The sequence below is a fragment of the Pristis pectinata genome, chromosome 14, assembly GCF_009764475.1.
Source record: "Pristis pectinata isolate sPriPec2 chromosome 14, sPriPec2.1.pri, whole genome shotgun sequence".
NCBI classification, from domain to species: Eukaryota; Metazoa; Chordata; class Chondrichthyes; order Rhinopristiformes; family Pristidae; genus Pristis; species Pristis pectinata.
This window is the reverse complement of record NC_067418.1, coordinates 36435037-36451900: the sequence shown is the minus strand read 5'-3', so window position 1 is coordinate 36451900 and position 16864 is coordinate 36435037. Positions and strand designations below refer to the sequence as shown.

The following is a 16864-nucleotide window of genomic DNA, read 5'->3' as shown; positions in this document are numbered from 1 at the left end:
AAATCCAAATGGGCACTAAGACAACCAGAAATGTGCTCAAAATTCCTCCACTTTGCATTGAGCCAATTTTAATAGTATGGTGCCCTTTATTTTATGGAGCTGTAAGAACAAATTTCTTGCCCTTTCTCAGAATAAGGTAGGCAATGTAGTAGTGAGGTAAAGAGAAACTCGTTACTCAGAGAAATGTGCATTTGGAATTTGGAAGTTTCTCCTCCGGGGGGTGTGGATATTTAGGCCATTATCAATTGATTTTTGGATGCTAAAAGAATTAAGAGATTTGGGATTGACCAGTAAAGTAGAAAAGGTAATCAACCATTATCCTCGAATAGTGGAGCTGGTTTGAGAGGCCACATGGACTATACCTGCTTCTAATACTAAGTCTTTATTCTTATGAGGTGCCAAGCCAAAGTTTGGTACCAACAGAACAGCAAGGATCAAAATTATTTCAAGTAACCAAGTGGAACAGTTATGGAATTGTACAGCACTGCAGGAATACACTTGGGCCACTGGCTGTGGCTCAGTGTTATACTTTATTACAACACAGTAAAAGGTCATTTGGCCCATCAAAATCCATGCTGGTTCTCAGTAGTGCAATCTCATCAGTCCAAATCTCCTTTGTCTTATTCCATCACAAATGGGTAACTTATAACGGCCAATTAACCTATCAACCTGTCTTTGGGAGTTGGGAGGAGACTGGAGCATCCAGAGGAAAACCACACAGTCATGGGGAGAACGTACAAACTGCAGACACGGAGGTCAGGATCAAACCTGTGTTCCTGGAGTGGTGAGGTGGCAGCACTAACAGGACACTGTGGTTCCCATTCCCCTCCAATAGCCTGACACAACTCTTATCTCAATATTTCAGTGTAATAATGAGCAGGTATCACATTGTCATGGATGAGACATTTAAAGCAAGGCCTTATCCTGTTGTCTCAGGCAAATGTAAAAGATTCCATGCAAGTAAATGAAGAAGAGTAGAGAATTCTCCCCAGTGGCTAGGTCCATATGTATAAAGTAACCAACATCAGTAAAATGGATTATTAGCAGATTGTTGTTCATGGGTGTTTGTGGGCACTGGTTGTTTCCTGCCTTTCTTACATTAAAATTATCATACTTCCTTAATAATACATTAGTAGTAAAATACTTCGAGATATCTTAACCTCAGTAAAGACCATAAGACATAGCAGCAGAATTTGGCCATTTAGCCCTTCAAGTCTGCGCCGCCATTTGATCATGGCTGATTTATTTTTCCCTCTCAACCCCATTCTCCTGCCTTCTCCCCATAACCTTTGACGCTCTTACTCATCAAGAACCTATCAACCTCTGTTTGAAATATACCCAATGACTTAACCTGTCTGTGGCAATGAATTCCACATATTCACCACCCTCTGGCTAAAGAAATTCCTCCTATCTCTGTTCTAAAGGGAAGTCCTATTCTGAGGCTGTGCCCTCTGGCCCTAGACTCTCCCACCACTGGAAACATCCTCTCCATGTCCACTCTATCCAGGCCTTTCAATCTATCCCTCCTCATCCTTCTAAACTCCAGCGAGTACAGGCCCGGAACCATCAAACGCTCCTCATACATTAACCCTTTAATTCTCGGGATCATTCTTGTAAACCTCCTGTGGACCCTCTCCAACGCCAGCACCACCTTTGTTAGATATGGAGCCCAAAACTGCTCTCCATACTCCAACTGTGGTCTGACCAAAGCCTTATAAAGCCTCAGCATTACATCCTTGCTTTTATATTCTAGTCCTCTCAAAATGAATGCTAACATTGCATTTGCCTTCCTTACTACCGACTTAACCTACAGGCTAAATTTAGGGAATCCTCCACTAGGACTCCCCAAGTCCCTTTGCACCTCTGATTTCTGAATTCTCTCCCCGTTTAGAAAACAGTCTACACCTTTATTCCTTCTACCAAAGTGCATGACCATACACTTCCCTATCCTGTATTTCATCTGCCACTTCTTTGCCCATTCTCCCAAGCTGTCCAAGTCCTTCTGCAGACTCCCTGCTTCCTCAACACTACCTGCCCCTCCACCTATCTTTGTATCATCCACAAACTTGGCTACAAAGCCTTTGATTCTGTCATCTAGATCATTAACATATGACGTGAAAAGTAGCAGACCCAACACCTACCCATGCAGAACACCACTAGTCACCGGCAACCAAACAGAAAAGGCCCCCTTTACTCCCACTCTTTGCCTTCTACCAGTCAGCCAATCTTCTATCCATGCTAGTATCTTTCCTGTAATACCATGGGCTCCTATCTTGTTTAGCAGCCTCATGTGCAGCACCTTGTCAAAGGCCTTCTGAAAATTCAAGTAAACAACATCCACTGACTGTCCTTTGTCTATCCTGCCTGTTATTTCCTCGAAGAATTCCAATAGATTTGTCAGTCAAGATCTTCCCTTAAGGAAACCATGCTGACTTCGGCCTATTTTGTCATGAGCTTCCAAGTACCCCGAAACCTCATCCTTAATAATGGATTCTAGCATCTTACCAACCACTGAAATCAGAATAACTGGCCTCTAATATCCTGTCTTTTGCCTCCCTCCCTTCTTAAAGAGTGCAGTGACATTTGCAATTTTCCAGTCCTCCGGAACCATTCCTGACGCTGGTGATTCTTGAAAGATCACTACTAATGCCTCCACAATCTCTTCAGCTACCTCTTTCAGAACCCTGGGGTGTAGTCCATCCAGTCCAGGTGACTTATCCACCTTCAGACCTTTCAGTTTCCCAAGCACCTTCTCCTTAGTTATAGCGACTACACACACTTCTGCCCCCTGATTCTTTCAAACTTCTGGCATGTTGTTGGTGTCTTCCACAGTGAAGACTGACGCAAAATACTTATTCAGTTCATCCGCCATTTCTTTGTTCCCCATTACTGTCTCTCCAGTGTCATTTTCCAGTGGTCCGATGTCCACTCCTGCGTCTCTTTTACTCTATATATCTGAAAAAACTTTTGGTATCCTCTTTTATGTTATTGCCTAGCTTACCTTCATATTTCATCTTTGCTCTCCTTGTTGCTTTTTTAATTGCCTTCTGTTGGTCTTTAAAAGCTTCCCAATCCTCCAGCTTCCCACTAATTTTTGCAATATTATATGCCCTCTCTTTTGCTTTTATTGCTGTCTTTAACTTCCCTGGTCAGCCACGGTTGCCTCATCCTCCATTAAGAATGCTGCTGCTTCTTTGGGATGAACTGATCCTGTGTCTTCCAAATTACTCCCAGAATCTCCTGCCATTGCTGCTGTACTGTCGTCCCTGCTCGGGTCCCCTGCCAATCAACTTTGGCCAACTCCTCTCTCATGCCTCTGTAGTTACCTTTACACTACTATAATACCGATACATCCGCATTTAGCTTCTCCCTCTCAAACTGCAGGGTGAATTCCATCATATTACGATCACTGCCTCGTAAGGGTTCTTTTACCTTAAGCTCCCTAATCAAATCTGGTTCATTGCACAACACCAAATCCAGAATTGCCTTTTCCCTTGTGGGCTTGACCACAGGCTGCTCTAAAAAGCCACCTCATAGGCATTCTACAAATTCCTTCTCTTGGAATCCAGTACCAACCTGATTTTCCCAATCTACCTGCATATTGAAATCCCCCATGACCACCGTAACATTGCCCTTTTTACATGCCTTTTCTGTCTCCTGTTGTAATTTGTACCCCCACATCCTGGCTACTATTTGGAGGCTTGTATATAGCTCCCATCAGGGTCTTTTTACCCTTGCAGTTTCTTAACTCTACCCACAAGGATTCTGCCTCTTTTGATCCTATGTCACTTCTTTCTAAGGATTTGATTTCATTTTTTTTTACCAACAGAGCCACCCCACCCCCTCTGCCCATCTGCCTGTCTTTGCGATAGGATGTGTATCCTTGGATGTTTAGCACCCAGCTGTGATCTTCTTTCAACAATTCTCTGATGGCCACAATGTCATGTCTGCCAATTTCTAACTGTGCTATGGGCTCATCTACCTTATTTTGTATATTGTGTGCATTCAAATATAACATCGTCAGTCCTGTATTCACTACCCCTCTCAAATTTGTCTCCATGTTGCCTGAAGGTAAATTCTTATCCCTTTCTAAACTTTGTCTCATTCTTTATTCTGGAGACTTCAGTAACCTCTCCTGCACTCTCCTTCCATTTTACTTTATCCATACTCTTCCAATCTGTTGAACCTACCCCCCCACTATTCAGTTTAAAATCCTATCTATAGCCCTAGTGTGTGGTTCACCAGGACCCTGGTCCCAGCATGGTTCAGGTGGAGCCTGTCCCATTGGAACAGCTCCCTCCTTCCGCAATACTGGTCACTATATAAACTCACTCTTTCCTCCTGAGTAATCTGATTGATAACTTCTGTCTTTTTATAGCTTGTTCGGTGCCAAAGAAGAGAATGAAGGTGAAGAGAGGAACCATGTTTCAGAGACACATTGGGACCATTATCAACACCTTCATGGACTATCAGAGGAAAGCTGAAGAAAGGTTCTACAAATGGGAAGAAGAGAGGCGGAGGGAGGAACGCGAGCATGAGCTGCGGATTATCCAGTTGTTGCTTGATCATTCCAGATCCTCGATGATTCAGACACCTCAGACTCCGGATTATCTGAGATCACTGCACAATCAGAACACCCACATATTCACACCTTCTCCCTCAAACAATTAACCTTTAAGTTTTCTTAATTGCTTAAATTACTTTGTGGTGCTCTGTTCATCCTATGTTAACTAGGAGCAGTTAAACTGCAGTTTTTTTAACCTCCATTGTAGCTCCTACAGCGTACAAGTTTAAAGAAGAAGTAGGGGATAGAGACCAGGTTGACTTGAAGACAAGTTCCCGTGTTAAACTAACCATTAACCTCTGCACACTAAATGTTCCATGAAAACACACTGAGTTAATTGAACTCTGTTTTTGGGTGTTTTAATCTACTCCTCCTGGCTTGACTGGGAGCAGACAAATTCCCATGGATCATTTTCCAGATTACTGTTCTGTTTAAAAGTACTGTACATGTTTGGATGTTGGGGGAATGTCAAAATGGGGCACAGATAAAAGTAGCCCCCTCCACATGGTTGAAGATCCTGCTGATGTCTGTTGCTTATGTTCACACATGAACAATTGGACTGAGTACCAGGAAGCTATAAGTGTTTGTGGAATGCCATCCGAGCACAAATCAGGAGAGGAAGGAAAATTTAACTGTAAAAGCAAACAGTTGAAGTCAAAAGCATCTAAAAGAGAAAGGACCGGGGTATATTTGGGTAACACCCAAACATTCTCCTTGAAATATTTGTTTTTTTTTCAGTTGCCTTTACATTGCCAACCTTTCTTAGTTTTCTTTGTAAAAGTTCACAACTGGCTGCTACTGAAGTCTGATGCTGTAGTTTTTAATTGCATTGGAAAAGCAGAATAGCATTTAGATGTTCAAAGGATGTTGAGTGTTGTTTATTACAACACAAACCAGCTAAACATTGATTCACTAGGTAAACCACTAAGTGTTATTTTTGCTGCATGAGAATGCTTTCTCACTGGGAAATATTGTACCTCAGAGTGGAGACAATGTCCCTCCAATAACTCACTGGGTAATTGCACTATGTAAAGTGGTGCTAAAAGGGAAATGTGGCTTCTAGTTTTGATTTCCTGTAACATATTTAACAACTTCAGCAAAAGTATTTTTGGGAATGGTACAGTTATTTTGGCGTCATTTGGGAAGAGAAATAATTAGTCCATCTAATGTCAATAAGCATTGTTGTGTTGGGTGAGAACAGATGGTGGTTCCCCAATTACAGAATTATAGAACAGTACAGCAGGGTATGGTCATGCAGTTAAGTTCTTTGTCCTTGCAGTTTTCCCCTCTTCAAGTAGTGATCGAGTTCTTTTGAGAACTACTAATAAGTTTCCATCGCGCTATCAGGCAGCATATTCCAAATTTAAGCACAACAGTTGCCACTTTTTGTCGCATTTTTTTGCCTGTTACATTAAATTTGTGCCGTTAGGTCAGTGCCCATTTAGCCATTGAAAGTATTTCCCCTTTTTCCACTCCAACTGAACCCTTCCTGATTCTTAAACTATTCTACAAATTTTTCTGTTATCATTTTCTGCTCCAAGGGTAACAACCCAGCTTCTCCAATATCTAATCTCTGAGCTATGGAACCATTCCTCTCCAAAACCTCATGTCCTTCGGAAAATGTAGTGTTCAGGGAAGGCTACAGTGCTCCAGTTGGGTCAAATTACTGTTTTATGTGGGGTTAGTATAAGCAGCTGGCTTTTGTGCTCCATGCCTCAAGTTGAAACACCTCCCCATATAGATCAGGCAATGTACTACATGACTACTGGTACCACAGAACATCCTCCAGCAGGTCAGTCAATGGAGGAAAAAGGAGATCCAGGATAATAGTTTCTTTTAATAAATCGAGTTAAATATTTTAAAAAATTTATTCATTCATAGGATGTGGATGTTGCTGGCAATGCTGGCATTTATCATTCATCCCTAATGGCCCCTGAATTGAGGCAGTTGAGGTTCAACCATATTGGGGGGGTTGGAGTTGCACACTGGCCAGATTGGGTAAGGATAGCAGATTTCCTTCTCTGACGGGCAAAAGTGAACCAGATAGGTTTTGCAATAATCCAGTGATTTCATGTTCACCTACATTGACATTAGCTTTTTAAATAATTCACTGTATTATCATCACAACATGTAGCCTATTGTCAAGCACTGGTAGTGAATAAGAACTGTCATGAGCTGTTAGGTTAAGTGGGTGAGTCTCTCTTTATGTTATTTTAGTACCAAGCAATTGGTGTACTTGGACTCAATTCCTGATGTTACATTTTCAGGAAATAATTTCTGGAACTTGATTAATAAAAACATGAAAACTGCATAAACTAGAGCATACTGTAGAAGCGTTGTGCATCATTGCTTATTATGATATGGTAACTTGATAGTGTATTGCAAGACCCAGCCCTGGAATATTGTATATGTTAAGTGATGCTGTATCAGTGAGATCTTCCATACTGTGCAAAAATAATGAAAATGGCATTATTAGCCATCTTCTGTTTTATTAAAAATGTATTAAATGTTTATTAATGCAGTGTACCAGAAACTTAACTAGATCATCCAACTGGATCATCAAATTGTGGCTCCAATAGGAAACCTTGAGGTTGAATATTCTGCAGCAAGTGACTTGCCTCCTGACATCCGAAAGACCTTCCGTTATCCACAAGGCACATCAAAAGTGTGATGGAGCATTCTCAATTTACCTGGACGTATTAAGTCACAACAAATCTTAAACTTCTCACCATCCTGGACAAAGCAGCCCTCTCAATCGGCACTCTGTCCACCATCCTGAACATTCCCTCCCTCCACCTGTAGCACATTCCGATGTTTATGCCACCTATGAAATGCACTGTGACAACTCTTCAAACCACAAGCTCTGCTCTCTAGAATTAAAGCAACAGGTGTAAGTTCTAGATTTGCATTCCTTCTTCTTGGTTGATCTAAATCTTGGAAATCCCAACCCAATAGGACTCCAGGAGGAACCTTCACCAGATAGACTGCCAGTTGAAGAAGAAAGTGCAACACCACTTCCAGAGTGATTAAGGAAGGGCATTGCCAGCACCACCCACACCATAAATTAAGGCAAAGAAAACTCTCAATTGATTTCTGGCTAAGAGATAATGTTCAGTCAACTAAGTTTTTGTCCTAGTCACTGCTTAAATTGCACTGATTTGTTTAAATATAGAATTAAAATATTAATCCTTGCATTTATTGCATCAAAGCATTAATGTGAAAATTGGGAAATATGGAAAAATAATTCAGCATTCTGCATCAATAACATCCCACCACTAACTCAAATAATTAGGAATAGCACTAACAGAGAGCAACGTTGGCCAAGTCATTAATATCTCAGTCGCAAGACAGCACCTCCAACAATACAGCACTGTGTGTTGATCTACATTATGCACACAAATGTTGGGTTGAATTCATAGGGATGAGGGTGCCAGAGTGAACCACACCTCCTGAATTAATCTATAAACAGCTCAATGACACAACCAACCAATGTTTAGTTCTCAGTAAAAGCTCTTTTTCAAACCACAGCTCAGTTGTTTTGAAATGTTACTTCTGCAGAGATTCAGAGAAAGACTGTTTTAGACAAAGACTAAAGTATTGATTATGGTTGGTTGGTAGGGTCACCCCTTGAATAAATCATTAAAGAACTATGAGATTTATGCAGGGCTTCTTAATGTTTACCAGTTTTGTGCAAGGACTTGGATTGAGAGACAAATGTGATTAATTACATATAAATATGATTCATTATATACAAATGAAGGATCCATTCTGGTGCCATAATAATTGCACTGTGAACCATGCAGGATATGTGACATCTCTGTGGCTTTCACAGCAGCATAGTGTATAACATGGCTGTATATACAGGTAGAAATCATTGGTGACCAGATGTAACCCACTGTACATAGGAAGGAGTGAAAACATTCCTGCTTAAAATTGATTCTCAGATATTGCCACACACTTACCGTACCTGGGAGGTCACGGTAAGCCCGTTTGATCATAAAGGTCAGGATCTTCTGTGACTGTGGAGTACTGCAAAGAATATCTGGAAGATGTAGCAACATAATGATTTAGATAATTTTTAATTTTGTTCTGATCGGATTTTAAATTGTACTTCCTGATGAAGAAAATGTAAACTTGTCTTCTAAGTTATCTGATTTTCATTCTTACATTCTTACATTTCATTCTTAAAAGCCTTTCATATTGTTTAAAACTTAATAAACATTCTGTCATATTAATCACACATTATTAAAGTAAATCAGAAGTGGATTGTAACCTACACTGGATGATTTACACAATAAAGGCTTAGCCAAACACCCTGGAGGTTCCTAGATCACAACTGTTAACATTAAATCAATGCAGTGGATCACCCTATGGCTGTTTGTTAAAGTCCCATAAGGATTATGATCTCCAGTTGTGGGGTTCACAGAACAGTATTGGATGGCCCGTGTAATGCTCTGCCAATTTCAGCATCATAGTACACTACTGATTTATACAAGGTCTTGCAGCTACCGGCACTTAGCCTAGTAGCTGCAAATTGGCAGCCTGCTCTTAAAGGTCTGACCACAGTACATGCAGCACTCTTCCAGCTTCTGAGTAGTTGGACTATTTAGTGAATGGATACAAGAAAGTGGGAGAATGTTCCCTTGGGTCAGAATAACCTGGACAGACTGGGAAGGACTGTGTTTTGTGCAAGGCAGTCATGTGCTAAAGCAGGTGTTTCTGATAGGAGGTTGCCAGAGAGGTCCATGTAACATGTACTACTACAAAGGAGCACCTATGAATGTTTTCCCTGGGCTCACTCTGTTTGTTCCTGTAGTCTGAAGTAAAAGGTGACATATCTCCTTGAGTTTGGAGCTTGAATGACCTCTAAGATATAATTACTGCTCTCTAGATACTTCTTAAATGTTGTTAGAATATCTGCCTCCATCATCTACTCAGACAGTGCATTCCAAATTCAATACAAATTGGAAAAATTGTGGGCAGCCATTTAAACAGTTGCACATGTATGAACCAAATCTGCCAATATCTACTGTGGATGTAATGTCACATCATTTATTTAAGTGCATTCAAACATTGTTTATAGATAATTTGGTAGATCTGTTCAGTTGCTCATGGAACTGCAGACTGATGACTGGTGCAGAGTGTACATGTCCTGTGATGTCAGTCCCAGTTTTGAAGAGTCTGTTCAGATTTGTAGGTTATGAATTCTTCTGTTCTCTCTCTCACACTCTCCCACCAACTCCCCCAGATTCTACCACTTACCTACACACAAGGGGCAATTTACAGTGGCCCATTAGCTTATCAACCCACATATCTTTGGGATATGGGAGAATACTGGAGTATGCGAAGGAAACTCGTGGTCATGGAGAAATTTCACACAGCACTGGAGGTCAAGATTGAACCCAGGGTGCTGGAGTTGAGGCAGCAGTGGAGGTTGAGCAACTGAATATATTCAAGGGTGTGGAAGGGAGACTTCTTCACCAAAGGGGAATCAAAAATTCTGGGGAACAGGCTAGAAAATGTTGAGGCCAGGATCAGATCATCCATGACCTTATTGGACGATGCAGCAGGTTCGAAGGGCCGGATGGCTCAATCCTGTTGCTTATCCTTCTCTGTTGACAACTTGAAAGTTTGAACGCCAAAAGTTGAGGGATCATAAATGGTGAAATAGGGAAGGGGATTAAATGTCCCCATTTTCCTTGGAGTGTTTGTAGATGAGGTACTTTCTCCCTGGCAAGAGTCCTGAAATTGATGCCCAACAGAAAATCTGCTGTTGTGGCTTTATCGCCGTATGAAAAACATGTTCTGCATTTGCTCACATGCCTTGGGGCCTATACTTATATCTCCACCCATCCCATCAGAGCCTGCATGTGCACCCAATTTCATGTCTAAACATGCACTGAGCCAGAGGTTGTGGCAACCCTTGCCAGTTTTTTTTTAAATCAGCTTGTGGTTTGTCTGTGAATTAGAGCAGGAAGAGGACAGGAATGTGTGGGTGAGATGTTGGTTGTGCTGAGGTGTGCATACAAAAACTAGAGAGCTGGTTGGAAGCTCAGAGGACAGTGGATTAAAGGAGTGGAGAGCTCATTGCAGTGGGTAGGCTGGGATATTGGACATGGGTGAGAGGAAGCGGTTGAGAAATGAGTGAGTACAGGAGTTGAGGGCAATGAGGGCAGACCAGAGGGACAGAGGACAGTAGTTTAGGGACAAAAGGTTATGGATCAAAGAATGGAAATGTAATAAAAGACAAATGGAGTGAGGACAGGAGTGGTCGGGTAGCTCAGAGAGACACGCATAGGACAGGGATTAGAGCATAAGTGGGACAAAAAGATTGGAGGGGAGAGAGAAAACTGGAATGGGGAAGGACAGGATATTGCAGAGAGTAAGGACAGGAGATTGGAGGAAAGTGAACAAGGAAAATTGAGGGAAGAGATCAATGGAGATAACACTGGAGATCAGAAGGGTTGGTGGATGGGTGTTGAGAAAATGAGACAAGAGGGGAGAGACCATAGGAGGGGAGAAAGGACAGAATGCAAAGAGACTGCTCAAACACCAGTCACTGCTCACCACACACCCCATACAACTGGTGGGACCTGATGACAGTAGCTTCAGTATATCTAGATGTGTGAACATATTGTGAATCAATTGGACAGGAGAGTCATTTGGTGTGTCTGCTTTTTTCCTGCTACAGAGTCTGGAACATTGAATCTGTAGCAGGAACTGGAAGACTCAACATTTATATAGATTATGTGCTCAGCATTAGCACTGTCTGTTTTGGTACTGGTATTGTTTATTATTGCCACTTGTACCGAGGTACAGTGAAGAACTTGTCTTGCATGCTGTTCATATAGATCAATTCATTACACAGTGCATTGAGGTAGTACAGGGTAATATACAGTATACACTATGTCTTAATACATTTATGAAGTTATTACAAATTGGTGATGACAATGGGATCTGAGGTAGTCTCTCTTCAGGATGGTTGAAAGTCATTTCAGTTTTAGGTGAATTTGTAGCACCAAAACTGATTTTTAGTGGTGTTTTTCAGTGACCATTTGGTTGGAATCTTATTTATTGACTCCATGTACCAATGAGAGCACACAGTACAGCAAGGATGATAATGTTGACTCATCAATGAATTGTTGAACGTACCAGATTTAGCCATGTTACTGTTGAATGGAGATGCAACAACATGGCTCCCCCAACCATCTGAATGCACACAGCATTTGGAATAAGAGATTTTGCCTCAGTAAGATATTGATGTTGCTCGTTCCTCGCTGTTGAAATTGTAAAAGGGGTTTTGATATCAATATTTTTCTTTTAAAAGGGAAGAGTAGTGGTCTAGACTAAGCTTCTGTTGGACATACATTGGTACCTTGTTCTGCACTACCCTGCAGAGCACTAATTGGTCCTCCAGTCCGAACACCCACAGGTACATACCATGTCGTACAGAGGCACAGCCAGTAGAGCAGCTGCCTCACAGCTCCACCAATCTGGTTACAGTCCTGAGCTCTGGCACTATCTGCGCTGCATGTTCTCCCTGTGACCCCATGGGTTTGCTCTGGTTTCCTCCCACATCCCAAATATGTGTGGGTTGATAAGTTAATTGGCTACTGTAAATTGTCCCTTGTGTGTGGTTGAGTGGTAGAATCTGAGGGGAATTGATGAGAATGTGGGGAGAACAAAAAATGGGATTAGTGTAAATGGGTGGTTAATGGTCGGTGTGGACGGTGGGCTGAAGGCTCTGTTTCTGTGCTCAATGAGACGACAACTCAGTCTGTGCTCTGCTCTGCTGGGAACTTGTGTCAGGAACCTGGTGCAAATCCAGCAATGAATTGCCCCACAGCTCTAGGTGAAGAGGCTACCAGTGAGGCTGATGTCGGGAGGGGCTGGGGCAAGGAGTGCAGCTACACAGCGTGGAGATTAAGGGCCCAGGACTGCACCTAGTCTGGCACTGTGATTGTGGATCATTACTGAGGACCAGCACCACCTGTTCCGTGTGTTGACAGACTGCCCAGGTCCCACAGTCGCTCTCCACCTTTTCCAAAATGCAATGGAAGCTGCTCTCTCCCCCTTTCAGTTGAGCTTGTTACCAAAGGGAGCTCTCTGGATTGGGGACAAACAGAGGGGAGACACCACATGAAGGGTAAGAATAGGAGGATATGGCAGATGAATGCATGGCTGAAGAGTTGGTGCAGGGGGCAGGGTTTCAGTTTTTTGGACCACTGGGATCTCTTCCAGGACAGAGGTGACCTGTACAAGAGGGACGGGTTGCACCTGAATTGGTGTCTAGCACTAGCACCAGCACTGACTGGTTTAAACTAGACTGGCAGGGGGGGTGGGATTCAAAGCACAAGTGAGGAAGATGGGAGGCTGGAAACTAATACAGACTTCAATGACAGTAAGGTCAGTATTCAAAACAGGCAGCAGCATAGCAGGGAGCAAGGAAAGACTGTTGGATTAAATTGCATTTATTTCAATGCACGAGCTCTGACAGATAAGGCAGATGAACTCAGGGCCTGGTTAGCTTTGTTGGACTGGGATTTCATAGCTGTTACAGAAACATGGTTAAAGGAGGGACAGGACTGGCAGCTAAATATTCCAGGATACAGGTGGTATAGACAGGAGGAGGAAAATGAGGAGGGGGAGTTACATTTCTGACTAAGGAGAACATCACGGCAGTAGTCTGAGATGAAATTACTGAGGGATCGTCCAGTTAGGCTTTATGGGTGGAGCTGAGAAGTGAGAAGGGGATGATCACCTTGCTAGGATTAAGATGATCACCCAATAGTCAATGGGAATTAGAGGAACAAATATGCAGGGAGAGTGCAGAAGGTTGCAAGAATAACAGAGTTGTCATAGGAGGGGATTGTAACTTTCCCAATAGAGACTAGGACTGCCAAAGTGCTAAGGGCTCATATGGGGTAGAATTTGTTAAGTCTGTTCAGGAAAGTTTCTTCAGGCAATATTTAGAAGGCCCTATCAGGGAGAGGGCAAAGCTTGACCTACTCCTGGGAAATAGGGCAGGACAAGTGACAGGTGTCAGTGGGGGAGCACTTTGGGACCAGTGATCGTGGTTCTATTAGTTTTAAATTAGTTGTGGAAAGGGACAGATCTAGTCCACAAGTTAAAGTTCTAAATTGGGCTAAGGCTAATTTTGATGGTATTAGATGGGAACTTGATTGGAGTAGGTTGTTTGTGGGCAAGGGGACCTCTGGCAAGTGGAAGGCTTTTAAAAGTGAAATAATGAGAATTCAAGGTCTGCATGTCCCTGTTAGAGAGAAGGGCATGGTTGGCAGGAGTAGGGAACCCTGGATGATGAGGGATATTGAGGCTCCCATCAGGAAAAAGGAGGCATGAGTCAGGTACAGGGAGCTGGGATCAAATGAATCCCTGGAAGGGTATAGGGGATACAGGAGTATACTTAAGAAGGATATCAGAAGGGCAAAAAGGAGGCATGAGATAGCTTTGGCAGAAAAGATTAAAGAGACTCCAAAGATATTTTATGTGTATTAAGGGAGAAAGAGTAACTGGAGAGAAAATAGGGCCCCTCAAAGATCAAAGTAGACATCTTTGTGTGGAGATGGGTGAAGTTCTCAATGAATATTTCTCTATTTTTACCATGGAGAAGAACATGAAGACTTCAGAACTTGAGATAGTTAATGGTGATGTCTTGGGGATAGTCTGCATCACAGGAGAGGAGGTAATGGATGTCTTAAAGCCTATGAAGTTAGATAAATCTCCAGGGCCTGATCAGGTATCTCCAGGAATGCTGTTGCAAGCTAAAGAAGAAATTGCAGGAGCCCTGGCTGAGATATATGCATTATCGTTGGTTACAGATGAAGTACTGAAGACTGGAGGGGGGCTAATGTTGTGCCTATACCTAAGAAGAGCTGCAAACAAAAACCTGGGAACTTTCAACCAGGAAACCTAACATCTGTGGCAGTTAAGTTACTAGAGGGGATTCTGAGGGATAAGGTAAACGTGCATTTGGAAAGACGGGTTGATTTTGGATAGTCTGCAAGGCTTTTTGTGTGGGAGACCATGTCTTATGAATTTGATTTAGTTTTATTGAAGAAGTAACCAAGAAGGTCGATGAGGGCAGGGCAATAGACGTTGTCTATATGGACTTCAGTAAGGTCTTTGATGAGGTTGGTAGGCTACTATGGAAAGTTAAATCACATGGGATCCAAGGAGAGATTTCTAACTGAATACACAATTGGTTTGATGGTAGGAAGCAGAGGGTGATGGTGGAAGGTTGTTTTTTGGACTGGAGGCCCGTGACTGGTGGTGTTCCCTAGGGGTCAGTGCTGCACCCATTGCTATTTGTCATTTATATCAATGATTTGGACGAAAATGTACAAGGTGTGGTTAATAAGTTTGCAGATGACGCTAAAATAGATGTGTCATTGGCAGTGAAGATGGTTATCAGGATTTACAGAGGGATCTTGATCAGCTGGGTAAGTGGGCCGAGGAATGGCAAATGGAGTTTAATTCCGATAAGTGCGAGGTGTTGCACTTTGGGAAGATAACTGAGGGTAGGACTTTCACAGTGAAATGTAGGGCCCTGGGGAGTGCTGTAGAACAGAGGGACCTAGGAGTACAAATACATGGTTCTCTGAAAGTGGTGTCACAATTGACAGGGTGGTGAGGAAGGCTTTTGGCACGCTGGCCTTCATCAGTCAGGGCATTGGGAATAGATGTTGGGATGTTATGTTGCAGTTGTACAAGATGTTGGTGAGGCCACATTTGGCATATTGAGTTGCGTTTTGGTCACCCTGCTATTGGAAAGATGCCATTAAAGCTGGAAAAAGTGCAGAGGAGATTTACAAGGATGTTGCCAGGACTTGAGGGACTGAGTTTGGGAGAGAGATTGACTAGGTTGGGACTTCATTCATTGGAGCATAGGAGAATGAAGGGTCATATTATATAGGTATATAAAATTATGAGGGGCATAGATAAGGTGAATGCACACAGTCTTTTTCCCAGGGTTGGGGAATCAAGAACTAGAGGGCATAGGGTTGAGGTCAGAGGGGAGAAACTGAGGGGGAACTTTTTCACCCAGAGAGTGGTCAGTACGTGGAATGAGCTGCCAGAGAAAGTGGTTGAGGCAGGTACATTAACAACATTTAAAAGTCACTTAGACAGGCATATGGGTAGGAAATGTTTAGAGGGATATGGACTAAACACGGGCAAATGGGACTAGCTTGGATCGGAATCTTGGTCGGCATGAACCAGTTGGGCCAAAGGGCCTGTTTCTGTGCTGTATGACTTTCTAATTCTATGACTAAAAAACCTGAATTGTTCATTCTTATTTTTGAGCTGTTTGTTTCAGCAATGTAGATTCATGGTAATTATAATGCATGTTTGTTTTCCAATGATACTGTATTTATGGAAGGGTTAAATCTGGCCCGGTGAGATGTTTTCCTCGCCCATTATACAGCCCACATCTTCCATGCTGTGCGCCCACCCTGTATGTCTCCGATTCCTTTCAGAAAACATGGTCCCTCTGAAAGGGATGGTATATGGCAGTCGAAGATTCGCTGCAGGATTTTCCCCCAACATTAACTAAAAGAATACAAATCACTAAAGTTCCACATCATCTCCACTGTAACCCGTCCTAGTGTCTCCCTGAGAAAAGTATTCGCTCTTCCTCCGCTGGATGGGTTGAACTTTTATTTGTTGGCTGCCAATATATTTTACCCCCACTAAGAAAAAGTGTTTTATGTTCTTCATTTTCTCTGTGGATAAGTTCTTCGAGGTTATTCTCTGTGAACCATTCCCCCAAAGCTGTCCTCCACAACCCTGGTACGCAGTGGATGCCGAAGCCCGCGCTCGCCCAGACAGTTGTGTGGCTGGCGGAGGCGTTGCCGGTCGGGCAAGGGACACCTTGGTCTTGGAGAAGGTGCAAAACACTGCAGCCCCGTTGAATACGTGGTGTCTGTAGCGGTACATAAAAAGTTTGGAGGACTTCTCTTGAAAAAAGTAAGCCCCTAATTTGTGTCGTGATCCCAACACCCCCTGTCCGCCCCCTTTTCCTGTTTTGATGTTGACCATTGCCCAGAGGCGCCCATGCGAAGAAAAGTTTGTTCTCACCGTTTGCTCTCCCTGCCAGACCCAGCGGCCGACTCCGGACGAGGCGCCTTCACCCAGGAGAGAGCCCCCCCGGGGAGCTGGGAGACAGGCGCCAACCAGAGGCCACACTTCACTTTCTCTGAACTGCCTGCGGTTTGTAAACGGAGCGGAGCAAAGCAGGAGCGGAAGTTGCTGGGATGGAAACTGAAGTTCACCGTTTGCAGA

At 42.9% G+C, this 16864-nt stretch overlaps 2 protein-coding genes and 1 long non-coding RNA gene across 5 annotated transcripts in view; 2 read left to right on the top strand and 1 right to left on the bottom strand.

Annotated features, from left to right (window-relative positions):
• The window catches only part of LOC127577796 (uncharacterized), a 19168-nt gene extending 12087 nt beyond the window's left edge, over positions 1-7081 (top strand). For all 3 annotated transcript variants that reach the window (XM_052029371.1, XM_052029370.1, XM_052029369.1), the window contains one exon: positions 4379-7081. In XM_052029371.1, the coding sequence (XP_051885331.1) occupies positions 4379-4671 (293 nt within the window). In that variant the 3' untranslated portion in view covers positions 4672-7081. The remainder of the gene's footprint in view (positions 1-4378) is intronic.
• The window catches only part of LOC127577797 (uncharacterized), a 26925-nt gene extending 10141 nt beyond the window's left edge, over positions 1-16784 (bottom strand). The window contains exons 1-2 of the long non-coding RNA XR_007957438.1: positions 16661-16784; positions 8527-8606 (exon numbers count right to left, since the gene is read on the bottom strand). This is a non-coding gene — a long non-coding RNA (uncharacterized LOC127577797). The remainder of the gene's footprint in view (positions 1-8526; positions 8607-16660) is intronic.
• pgghg (protein-glucosylgalactosylhydroxylysine glucosidase) overlaps positions 16719-16864 on the top strand; it is a 34020-nt gene continuing 33874 nt past the window's right edge. The window contains exon 1 of the mRNA XM_052029364.1: positions 16719-16864. Coding sequence (XP_051885324.1) covers positions 16837-16864 — 28 coding nt within the window. The 5' untranslated portion in view covers positions 16719-16836.